The following is a 12,199-nucleotide window of genomic DNA, read 5'->3' on the forward strand; positions in this document are numbered from 1 at the left end:
TTAGGTTTTGTCCTATGTACTTTCTTCTCCTAAATGTCACTGAGTTTGTTCAATAGTGTGTGTGTGTGAATGAATGAATGAATATTTTTTTTTTTTTAATATATATATATATATATATATATATATATATATATATATATATATATATATATTGTATGTGTGTGTGTGTGTATGTATGTATATATATATATATATATATATATATATATATATATATACATACATTTTTTATATATATATATGTATATGTGTAATATATATATGTGTGTGTGTATATATATGTATGTCTGTGTGTATATCTATCTATATATATATATATATATATATATATATATATATATATATATATATATATATATATAATGTATAGATAGATATATAATGTGTATGTATGTATATATGTATATGTCTTTATGTGTGTATGTATGTGTATATATATATATATAATCACACACACACAGTTGTGTTCAAAATAATGGCAGTCCAACATGACTAAACAGATCAGTCACTGTTTTTGGTAGAAATTCTATTATTACATGGCATAGAATTTACCAGTAGGTGTAGTAGAGTCATAGAAAACCATCAGACCCAACATTCATGATATGCATGTGTAATTGAATAATTTGTGTAATTGAATAATTAATTGAAACAGGCGTGTTCAAAATAATGGCAGTGTGGAGTTTAATTAGTGAGGTCATTCATTCTGTGAAAAAACATGTCAATCAGATGGCCCTTATTTAAAGATGAAGCCAACACATGTTGTACATGCATTTCTCTCTGAAAACCTGAGAAAAATGGGTCATTCCGGACATTGTTCAGAAGAACAGCGTACTTTGATTAAAACGATTGAAGAGGAGAAAACGTATAAAGAAGTGCAGAAAATGATAGGTTGCTCGGCTAAAATTATCTCCAGTGCTTTAAAATGGAAAGCAAAACCAGAGAGATGTGGAAGAAAACGGAAGACTACCATTCAAATGGATCGAAGAATAGCCAGAATGGCAAAGACTCAGCCAATGATCAGCTCTAGGGTGATCAAAGACGGTCTGAAGTTTCCTGTGAGTACTGTGACAATTAGACGCCTGTGTGAAGCTAATCTATCGGCAAGAAGCCCCCGCAAAGTCCCATTGTTAAAAAAAAAAAATATGCTGAAGAGGTTACAATTTGGCAAAGAACACATGGACTGGCCTAAAAAGAAATTGAGAAACATTTTGTGGACTGATGAAAGTAAGATTGTTCTTTTTGGATCCAAGGGCTGCAGACAGTTTGTCAGATGACCCCCCCCCAAACACTGAATTCAAGCCACAGTACATTCGGAGGACAGTGAAGCGTAGTGCAGGCATCATGATATGGGGATGTTTCTCTTACTATGGTGTCGGGCCTATTTACCACATACCAGGAATCATGGATCAGTTGGTATATATCAAAATACTTGAAGTGGTCATGTTGCCTTATGCTGAAGAGGAAATGCCCTTGAAATGGGTGTTTCAACAATACGACAACAACCCCAAACACACCAGTAAGCGAGCAGCATCTTGGTTCCAGACCAACAAGTTATGGAGTGGCCAGCCCAATTCCCAGACCTTAATCCCATAGAAAACTTGGGCGGGGGGGACATCAAAAATGCTGTTTCTGAGGCAAAACCAGAGGAATTATGGAAAAATCGAGAGGAATTATGGAAAGTTGTCAAGTCATCCTGGGCTGGAATAGCTGTTCGCTATTCCATGCAACACAGGTGTGAAGCAGTTCTCAGAACCAGTGATTATACAACTAAATGTTATCTTGGTGATTCACAGCAATGCTAAATCCTATAGATTTTTCAGTTTATACAGTAAATATTTGAGTTTGTGAAGAAAAATGCAGACATTGCTATTTTTTTTGAACAGCCCAATATTAATTTTTCTTCATTTTCTGCAAAGTAATTAAAAAATTTACACATTTTTCTTCATGTTTTGATTTAGAATATAATGTGCAGTGTTCCCAATGCATGGAAATAAAAGCTATTATAAGAATTCTGAGCTTTACTCACGTTTTTAAACACACTGCTATTATTTCGAACACAACTGTATATAATGAGAGAGATTGTTGTTTGTCCAAGACTCATACACTTAGGTGTCCAATTTGCAAGTGTTTGCTGTGTATTTTACACAGATACATCACAGTAAGCACATAAATTATTTATTGTGTGACTGGTGTCATCCATGTGGGGGAAAATATTTAAGTATGCCATTTCGGATGGAGCCAGTGTAAAGGCATGGGTTAATGCATGTTTTGGTAAGGGTAAGTTTGTGTATACCTTGCATTTAGCAGTGGTAGTTTTTTCTGTCTTACAGCAATTGCACAGAGTAGTGGCTCACCAAAGTTTCGTCGGCTTTCGTACAGGTGCAAGCTACCTACCTACACTATATTGCCAAAAGTATTCACTCACCCATCCACATCCTTGAATTCAGGTGTTCCAATCACTTCCATGGCCACAGGTGTATAAAACTAAGCACCTAGACATGCAGACTGCTTCTGCAAACATTTGTGAAAGAATGGGTTGCTCTCAGGAGCATTATCAAAAATAAATCAAAATTAATGTACTGTGGCCAAAACATCTATTCCCTATTGGCCAGGTGTGTTCCAGACAAGGAATAGGTTGACATTCTCAGGCTTAAGGAAATGTGTGTGTGTGTGTGTGAGAGAGAGAGAGGGAGGTAGATTGATTGATTGATTGATTGATTGATTCATTCATTAATTCTGTCAAACACTCCTCCTGACTCTGGCTGATTAGTGCACAGTGAATTCTTACAAATTGCATTGGAAGGACTAGATGGAGCCAGAAGTGCCTGATTTATTTATTTATTTTATTTTTTAATTTTTTTACATCTCTCATGTAGTGTGATCAGGCCACAGTAACAGTTTTATCAAATTCTATACAGGTAACCTCCTACTGATTTAATGGAAATTATATGTGGAAATTGTGCTTATTTTTAAGACTGGGCTCTGCATAACAGCAGCTTCTGGAGCCTGGATTTTAAGGCTCTTTTGCCCATTTTTATACATATACAGGATTAGAAACCACATAAGCAAGCTGTTTGAAATTACTTAACTCGACAAGGTTTCTTTTTAGAAATAGTTTTAAAAAAGGGTAAGAATTGGCAGTGAAAAATCCCTCATTACTGAATGACTGCTCCCCAAAAACCTGAACTTTTCCTTTGCCAGCATCTTAGTTGACCTGGGATAAAAAGGTCTTGCTTTAGGAGCTCTGATTTCTGTGGTCTACGCCCATCAATTTAAGTTCAAAAATGTAAAACTATATAAACTAAACTTACTAAATACAAACCATACTTTTAACAATCAAACAATTAACTGACAGTAAACAGACAGCTGTTTTAATAGTGGAGAAACCAGAGAAACAAGTAACAAAACATAAGGTGAACATTACGTAAAAAACTGTAATAGTGTTAACAATATAACCAAAAGTTAGTTTACCTGCATGAGAAACAATTCATGAAAACAGTTCAAGAAAAAATATACTTTGGTAGAACATAGTTTTGCTCCCAATCATATATATATATCTTTACTGTACAAAATACATATTTTGACATTTTTAAATATTTTTACTAATATGGAGTTGAAATAATTTCAAAAATAGTCAATACCAGTATGATTTATCATCTTTTGTTCATTTACTGCCCATCTTATTCCATGTTGGCAGTACTGAGTGTTGCTAAAAAGTTAGTGATGATGTGTTCTCTTTGAAAGAATAACTACCCAAGACCTGTGTCTCTTCTATACAGAACTAAAGTGTAATTCATATTTAAACATTTTACTGGCACCAAGACAGTTGTATCTTAACAGAGAAAACATCTGTTTGACATAAAACTAGTTCTGATGTTAAAATTGAAATGGTCAGGAAAATACAGGTATCTGAAAAACACATACAAATTTAAAAATACATTTTAGTACAGGAATACTTAATTTCTAGGCTATTGCTTAAGGAATGATTCTCCTTAGTGCACCTGTTCATCAGGATCCATTTGTCCAATTAGTATTTATTGTCATTAACCATTTCATACAGTCATTTATAAAAATGATGTTAGTTTTGATAAGTTAGTTTTGTATTTAGAAATCCAGCCAAAGATAAACAGGTATAAGAGAAAGGTAATACAAGTAAGAGAAAATAAATAAATAAAGGGTTGGTAAGTCATATCTTAGAAGAGCTGTAACATTTCAAGCAGGATACCACAGCTGGAGTCTGGTAGTGTCTGTAACACAGATGAGGAGGAAAGCCCTGTTTGTAGCAGCAGCAGGCTGTGGTCACCTCACTGGACAGATGGGATAAGTGCTTGTGTGTTCACAGGATGAAACGGCTTTCAGAAAATTCCAGGATTCCACAAACGTTATTTCTCTATGACACCACCAAGCAGCTAAGTCCTATTCCACATCAAAGCAGAAGAGAAGCAAACAGCTGAAGGAGTTGTTTGGGCTTGCTCATCTTTCCTTCTGCTTCCCATGTCCAACCTGACCAGGAATCTGGTCTGCCAGATGACATGGAAGAGGAGAGCTCAGTCCAGCATGGCGTCCAGCTGATCTGCCAGATCATCAAACATGTTCCCGATATCATCCAGAATGTTCCCTGCAGATTTCACTGTTTGGCACCCTCTATTTGAGACAAAAGAGTCAGGCATTCTCAGAAAACAGTTTTACTTCAGAGAGACATTTTGATATACATTTGGCAGATAAGTCAACGTGTTCATGTAACATGTTGTGAAAGTGGACTTCCTGATGCAGACTGTACAATTAACACATTAATTGTATTAACCACATCTGCGCCTATGTTAGCACTCCAGCATATTTGTTTTTCTCTCCTCACCCGTCAGTCATGTCCTCCAGGGTGAGCTTCCTCTCCACGGCTTTCAGTGCCTCCTCCAGAGACGAACTTGTCTGATCCAGCCGCCGCTGCACCTGCACAGCCCCTGGACCAGCCTCCAAACAGGTCTGGTACTGCTCTGGTGCAATAGCCTGAATCACAGGCCCAGCCACTGGGGAACATGGCACAGGAGATGGGGGTGCTGTAAACGCCACACTTTGTATCACATTCAGCGTCACACTCGATCCTCCCACTTGAAGGTAAACAACAAAAACAAGAGTTAATCGGTGAGTCAGAGTAACAAAGAATTGCAAATATCCAAAACAACCACTGAATAATTTTATTTTTTCACTTTAAGATTTTGTAATTTGACACATGTGTATATGGTAATCTGTATGTATGATTTCCTTGCTCAAATAAGGCTTCATTTCCTAAGCAAAACACAAGAGGGCTTAAGGCTTGTACCTGTGGTTGGAGGTTCAGGCTGTCTGAGATTAGTGGTGTGATGTGGAGGTTTTGGAGGACTGGCTGGTTTTGGGGCAAGAGGTGGGGGTGCTGTTGCTGGCTGTGCTGTTGGAGGCCCTGGGCAGAATGGAGTGATCTCGGTCACGCTGATGTGCAGGTTGACCAAGCCCGGCCCCTGCAATTCATCGTCTTCACTGGCCCCGCCCACAGTCGTTGGCTGCTCTTTCTCTTTTGGCTTGTGCCGTCTCTTCACTGTGTCTGACTCCTTTAGGTTGAACTCTGGGATTTCATGCTCCTTGGCAGCCTGGGGCTTTTCGGGAGGCTCCACAAAGTCGTCAGCCTTGGCCGGCCCGCTCACCTTGGGCCGCTGCTTGATGGTGAGATTGCCTTCTTCAGCAAAGGGGATGCACTCACTGGAACTGTTCTGGGGGGAGGATGAGCTGTCAAGGCTAGCATCCTTGGCACTCTCGTCTTCCTCAGAGTCTGACTTGATCGATCTATCTGCTTCCACCTGTGGAGCTGGGCTGGGCTCGCTTTGGCTCAGCGCTCGTCTCCTGGATCCCTCGGTGGAGGTGGAAAGTGAGGTGTTGACCTCCTGGTGGAGCTCCGCCCTTGGGCCCATTAAGACCATTTCTAAAGTAGCTGCGATACTCTTTACATTGCCAGGGCTGTCAGCCTCCACTCTGCCTGCAGGTGGTGCTTGGGAGTCTGGCACAACTTCGCCACTGGGGTTGCTGTTGGTAACGGAGCTGAGGCGCTTTGGAGGAGGAGGGGGTGGTCCTTTGCGCCGGGCCCTGATGGCAAACGATTGACTGCGGCCAATTGATTGCTCGGGGGCAGACTGAAGGCGGGCCATCTGCCCACGGCCTGACCTGCGGCTCAGGGTGGCGTAGGAAGGCAGGGCGTTGATGGTGGGCCGGACTGACTCTTCATCGTCCTCCTCATCGGGCTCGCCATCGGACAAAGCGTAGCGTTTTAGACTCTGCATGCGCTTCTTGGGCACTCCAGGTGAGTGCCGGTCCAGGGTGGCACTGCCACTGTTTGCATGTAAGTAGCTGAAAGCCTTCTGGGATGAAGAGGCACCCTGTGAGGGCTTGGCATGTACTGGGGGATACTTAAAGCCTGGGGAGCCCCCCACAGCACGCTGCTGCTGGTCCCGGCCTTCTGGAATGTTCCGCTCTTTCACAGGGCTGCTGTCAGCATTGGTCAGACTCTCCTGCGATCGGCTGTGAGTGGTCGTGGCTGAGGAGGAAGAGGATGTGACGGAAGGCTCCTGTGATCGACCTGAGCCTCGGGAGCGAGCATCAATGCTCTCCTGGCTAGCAGACATAGCTGTGGCATTCTTGATGGCCAGGCCATCTTGAGTGCCGCTATAGTGTGTGGCCATGACACTCTGCAGTTCGGCGCTCAACTCGCTGTCCTGGAAGGTGAGCATTTTGGGGGTGTGCGGGGAAGGGAGGTTGCCATCGGCGGCAGGTGGCTCAATGGGGAGCAGGTCAAGGGCCATGGGCGCATTGCGGCGCAGTGTGCCCTGACCTGATTCAGCCTGGAGGAGGGCCTTATGTAAATCACAAAGCTTCTTCACTGCCAGCATGATCTTCTTCTGATGGCCTGAGGGTGGACCACATGCACAAAAAACAATCACAATTGACTACAGCAAGCAAGCTTACTGGAAGGCATTGTACAGAACAATAAGAATAAATGAAAGCCAATATAGGCCCACGTGAGACAGTGTTCAAATGGACCACAAATGGACTCAGAATGCCACTCATAATTTACACTTACCTAGCTTGGTGATCCCTATCTCCTGTAGATCCTCCCATGTGAGGTCCCGGACAATGCTGATGGAGTCATAGCCATTCTCCAAGAGCTTCTTATGGTACTGAGGCAGACCTATAGCACTGAGCCATTCACCCAGGTCCGCCTAACACAAACAAGGGATAAGATCAGACAGTTATTTAAAAAAAGAAAGACTCAATAACTCAAAAATAACTCAAACACAATAGTGTAACATGACTCACTGGTGTGTATTCAGGCAGCCACTCTGGGATACTCAAGTTTCCGATCTCCAATGAGATCTTCTTCCGGTGACCTGGCTTTGTAACACCAATAGCAGTAAGATCCTGATAAAGGTGTGAATAAAAAGATGAACACAACCCAGTTTCTATAAAAACACTCCTATATAGCAGTTCAAAGGCATTATGAATGAACTGTAGAATGATGAGTCATGGGACAGTTTGGGTAGAATCATACCTCAGGGGTCATTCGGCTGATGGTGGGGACGTCATATCCAGCGTTGAGGAAATTGGCAGTGTACTGCTCCAACTGGAAGTCACTCAGCCACTGGTAGATTGCTTCAGCATCCTGAATGGACACAAGCTAATCCTCTGAATGTGATCTGGCAGTTGTACCTTCAATAACATTCGAAATACAAAAGTCAGTTATGAAGAACCACTTGTTCATGACTATGTTTTTACCTTGCCCTCCAGCAGCTGCTGAGGTCGTACAAACTGCTGCGAGAAACCAGGCTCTGGTGCTCTTGCCACAGCAAGCACTGGCCTCCGAGGAATAGCTGTGGGAAACACAAGTTTTAACCAAAATAACCACTGTACACATACAAAAGCAACACTGCACCAATTTCAGCTTTGCGTGAATAATAAAAAATTCAGACAATTTTTTTATTAATAAATGTATCTATTAGGGGTGGGACTTTAACGCGTTAATTCCGATTCATTAATTACAGGGAAAATAACAAATTAAAAAATTTAACGCATTTTAATCACACTTTTGCACCGTGGAACGTTTCTCAGTGCACGAGTTCCAGGCATACAGATTATATTGACACACAATGTGATGAGCATGATGGAGATGACGGAAGAGGCTACGCTGGTGGATGGGAAATTTAAATACAAGAAACTTCAGATGGAAGTACAAACAAAAATGTTGTTATTTGCACTTTATGCAGGAAGGAGTTTGCTTATCACCGGAGCACTTCCACCCTTCGTTACCACCTCAATGCAAAACATGTTGGGGCTAGAGTGCAGGTCAGTAATGTTAACTTAGCTGCTAAATGTGATAGTATTCCTAGTACGAGCAAACAGTGTCGCCAGTCAACACTCGACCACATGTCGGGGTTCACATTCAGAAACAAAATGTCAAAGTCCAGGTCAGACAAATTGACCAATTCACTGGCGAGATGGATTGCTGTGGACTGTAGACCACTCTCTGTGGTCGAAGATAAAGGGTTACAAGAGACGCTGCAAATTGCGTCAGCTGATGCAAGTTACGAACTGCCGTCCAGAAAGACAATGTCGAAAAAAATCCAGCAGCTGTATGATGAGGAAAGGGAAGTAAAACAGGTTATTGTGAAGATTCATTAATTCGATTAATTAATTACAAAGCTTCTAATTAATTAGATTAATTTTTTTAGTCGAGTCCCACCCCTAGTATCTATATACAATGCACAAATGTTATATTGCACAAATCATCAGCAACAAGAAGGGGATGTAGAACAGCAAGTAGTATACAGTATACCTGTAGACTGGTCAGGCTGTTTGTGCTGATCGGTTGGTATGGCGTCACCACCAGGGGGTGCTGGCTGCTAACAAAAAGTCAAACTTTCCAGAGTACTGATTTTATATAGATATTTCATAAGAAACAGAAGGACTGGAATCTGAAGAGGTAGATTAAAAAAGAGTCAACATCCACTTAAGATGATTAAATAGAGTACTATTGGTGCTATAATTATATATCAGTAGTTTAAAATTGGGATTAACTGGGGGACATTTGGGGTACGGGGTATATATTTAATTGTCTGTATACCTTGTTGGCATCAGGGTTGGTGGTGTGCAGGTGTGGGCCATTGGGTGTACAGTTGCTCTCTGTGCTCTGTCCACTACCGGCACTCCGCGTGCTCCCAACACTGCCAGTGCTGCCCACGCTGTTTCTGTCTCCTGCTGGAGGGGATGCACAGTAGACAGAACGAAGGGAAAGATGGATGGGCAAACATACATGGAAAACAGGACACAAGAAGAAAGAGATGGAGAAGGAGATAAGTCCCAGTGAATGATTGCTGTATTAGCTATTAGGCTCAGAAGACCTAAGGGCCATGCGTTCAGACTTGCTTCTGCTCATTTTCTAGCTCCCTGCTGCAAATCTAATATAAACAGTGACATAGTTACAGCATATCTGTAACACAGTATTTAGATCTTCAGTAGGGAGCCAACATGCCATCACAGGGCTGGCAAAATGACTTGCCAGTGCACCAGGCCAGCCAGAGGGGTTGGGGAGCAAGGGACCAGCAGAGCACAGCCTGCTAGTCAAGGGGGTGCAAGACATGGTGGGGCGGGGCGAGGCGAGGTGGGGCAGGGCGGGGCAGGGCAGGGTAAGTCAGGGCTTTGGTGGCGGCAGCAGTGAGGAGTGCAGGAGAATGCCACAGGCACGGTGGGTTAATGCTCACAAGCCAGGACAACTCTAGGTCTACACTTAATTATAGGTTCTTTTGTCACTACATAGACTATAGTAAACTAGCTGGAAGGCAAAAGCTTGCTTGGTGACAATGCTGTCCTCCACTGCTGGTTGCTTGGTCTGCAGTGTGGGCAACAGTGGAGGGGGACTGAGTAGATCTTACCGATGTCGGAGTTCCTCAGAACCCAAATGTCCTCGAGGCAGGGGAAAGTAGGTTGGGAGAGGCTGCTGGGAGGCCCACCTAGCAGACACAAACACTGCATGGGCCAGCCGCCTCTCTGCCTCTGGGTGGGGGGTGTGGGGAGGTTCGGGATGTTAAGAGCGTGTTCAAGGTGTGTTGCATATCCCAAGCCAAGAGGACTCGTGTAGTGACTAGCACATTAGGGGGACATCTGGTTATATCTAGTATTGGTCGAGTGACCTATATTCCTCACTGTGTGCGTACCTGGGTTGGTGGTCAGGCCACTGGAATGGGCCAGAGCCAGGTGGGGGTTAGGGACATACAGAGTGTAGGAGTCATCAGTTTGGGGGGTGACTGAGGTGCTCATGCTGAGGTTGGAGGTGAGGGGTGCTCTGGAAAGCTGCTGCTGCTGTCTCTGGCACGGCAGAGAGCAGTGGCGCGACAGGGTGCCCCCTACAGGACAACAAAACAGTACAGGAGCAGCAGGTTAATGCAAGCTGATGGGAAGTTAGGGATGACACGTTTATTATATGATGGAATGCAACAATGAAAGGAGGAGATGGATAATGCAGATACCTGAAATGCTCACACTAGCTGACCTAGCTCACGTTAAGTTCAATGTGCTGTTTTTACACTAACTATACTTACTGAGCATCACTGTTCATATTGTAACCTTAAATCTAAAATGTTAGTCAGGGCTCAGTGGGACATACCACAACGTCGGCTCATGACCTCCACTATAGACGGAGGGAAGTAGCCCACACGGTCTGTGCCTCGCTGACTGTCATGGATGTGACCCTTCCAGCGGCCGTCCATGTGCTGCTCCAGCACCTGCCAGTCACCACAGAGAGCCAATGAGAGTGTCATTCTAGTACTGCCTTAGTGGACGGTTTTCTTGAAGTGAAGACACTGGACAGTATTCAGATTAGTAGCAATGATGTATATCAGGGACCGTTGCAGGTTATGTAATATAAACCCCCCCCACCCCCATCCCACAAATACACACACAGCAGTTCTTTAGTTTGGTTCAAGTGCATGGCAGGTTCTACACCACCACTGCACACACACACAAAGCCCCTATAGCAAAGAAATGTCAGTTGCACACACAAAGACCATTCAACTTTCTCTCCATTCAGTCCCAGTGCTGTACCCACATGCTTGTGCTTGAACCAAACTGTTTATTATTTCATGTCTAAAACAAAACAAACATTTCCTGTGTAACAAGACTGTGTGAACGTCCACTTTAGTCTGAGAGTGTAATGTAAACCCTTCTGAGTGTGCAGGGTGCTTACATGCAATGGCTTAAACAGAAAGGTTTAGCAGAGGAGAGGGGAAAAGACCCACATGGAAATGTAATATCCTATTTATTATTTATATTTATTATATTCTATGTAAATTATTTTAGCATTTGCATTAAAGTTATTTTCAGAGGGAGAGAGAGCCCGAGCAAAGAGACAGAGACAGGAAAGAACTGGAAAACTTGCACAGTGTTCCAGAGCTTGTTGAGTTGACAGATGAACAGTACCTGTTTATACTTCAGTAGAGGACATTCATTGTATCACATAAATGGGCCACAACCTGGTCAATTGCCGTTGCTTAACTAATATTCAATAAACTATCCATGGTTACAAGTTTCTATAGTTCAGTAGATATATAAAAATGTCTAGGTCCATGCACATGTGCAAGCATGCACACAGAACCACCCACCAAGACCAATAAAATACAAGACTGCACACCATAATGATGTCTCCAGCACGAATGTTGAGGGCAGTAGGGTCATGGAGGTTCCAGTAGTCCTTCAGAGCTCTCACCTGAAGTACTCCTGTGGCATCTGAGGATACACACAAACATGCATATAGATACTTCAGTTAAAAGTCACATCTACATCACAAGGCTAACAGAACACAGTGGAACTATTCACTCAGTATGACTCTCTGAGTCTTAACTACGCCCACTGTCTTACTGTGTAATGTTTGGTTGAAGCAGTAATCTGTGATATTTGATCAGCTCATTATAATATTTCAGGGGAAAGACAGCACTCCACAAAGAGATTTTGTCCCATCTAGTTCCAGTACCACGGGCACAAAAGATGAATTAGTAACTGTGCCCAGCCATGCACTCAGCCTGTGCCCAAGCCAAGACCCACATGCTCAGGTATATGGAGGTTCCCGAAGGCCTTAGGGGCTCATGGAATTAGTGTGCTGACACCATTCAAAGACTGCAGGTCAAATTAA

At 42.9% G+C, this 12,199-nt stretch overlaps 1 protein-coding gene across 7 annotated transcripts in view; it reads right to left on the minus strand.

The window, feature by feature from the left end:
• Nucleotides 1–2,831: 2,831 nt before the first annotated feature.
• Nucleotides 2,832–12,199, minus strand: part of LOC113576802 (caskin-2) — a 42,146-nt gene continuing 32,778 nt past the window's right edge. Inside the window, exons 10-22 of one of the 7 annotated variants that reach the window (XM_027009114.2) lie at nucleotides 11,702–11,796; nucleotides 10,679–10,796; nucleotides 10,230–10,418; nucleotides 9,948–10,025; nucleotides 9,140–9,270; nucleotides 8,852–8,918; nucleotides 7,795–7,889; nucleotides 7,571–7,681; nucleotides 7,339–7,440; nucleotides 7,103–7,241; nucleotides 5,318–6,928; nucleotides 4,856–5,105; nucleotides 2,832–4,644 (exon numbers count right to left, since the gene is read on the minus strand). In XM_027009114.2, coding sequence (XP_026864915.2) covers nucleotides 4,548–4,644; nucleotides 4,856–5,105; nucleotides 5,318–6,928; nucleotides 7,103–7,241; nucleotides 7,339–7,440; nucleotides 7,571–7,681; nucleotides 7,795–7,889; nucleotides 8,852–8,918; nucleotides 9,140–9,270; nucleotides 9,948–10,025; nucleotides 10,230–10,418; nucleotides 10,679–10,796; nucleotides 11,702–11,796 — 3,083 coding nt within the window. In that variant the 3' untranslated portion in view covers nucleotides 2,832–4,547. Of the gene's footprint in view, nucleotides 4,645–4,855; nucleotides 5,106–5,317; nucleotides 6,929–7,102; nucleotides 7,242–7,338; nucleotides 7,441–7,570; nucleotides 7,682–7,794; nucleotides 7,890–8,851; nucleotides 8,919–9,139; nucleotides 9,274–9,947; nucleotides 10,026–10,229; nucleotides 10,419–10,678; nucleotides 10,797–11,701; nucleotides 11,797–12,199 lie in introns of all 7 variants that reach the window. The other 6 variants (XM_027009113.2, XM_027009116.2, XM_027009112.2 and 3 more) reach the window with 6 other exon arrangements.

The sequence above is a fragment of the Electrophorus electricus genome, chromosome 1, assembly GCF_013358815.1.
Source record: "Electrophorus electricus isolate fEleEle1 chromosome 1, fEleEle1.pri, whole genome shotgun sequence".
Taxonomy (NCBI): domain Eukaryota; kingdom Metazoa; phylum Chordata; class Actinopteri; order Gymnotiformes; family Gymnotidae; genus Electrophorus; species Electrophorus electricus.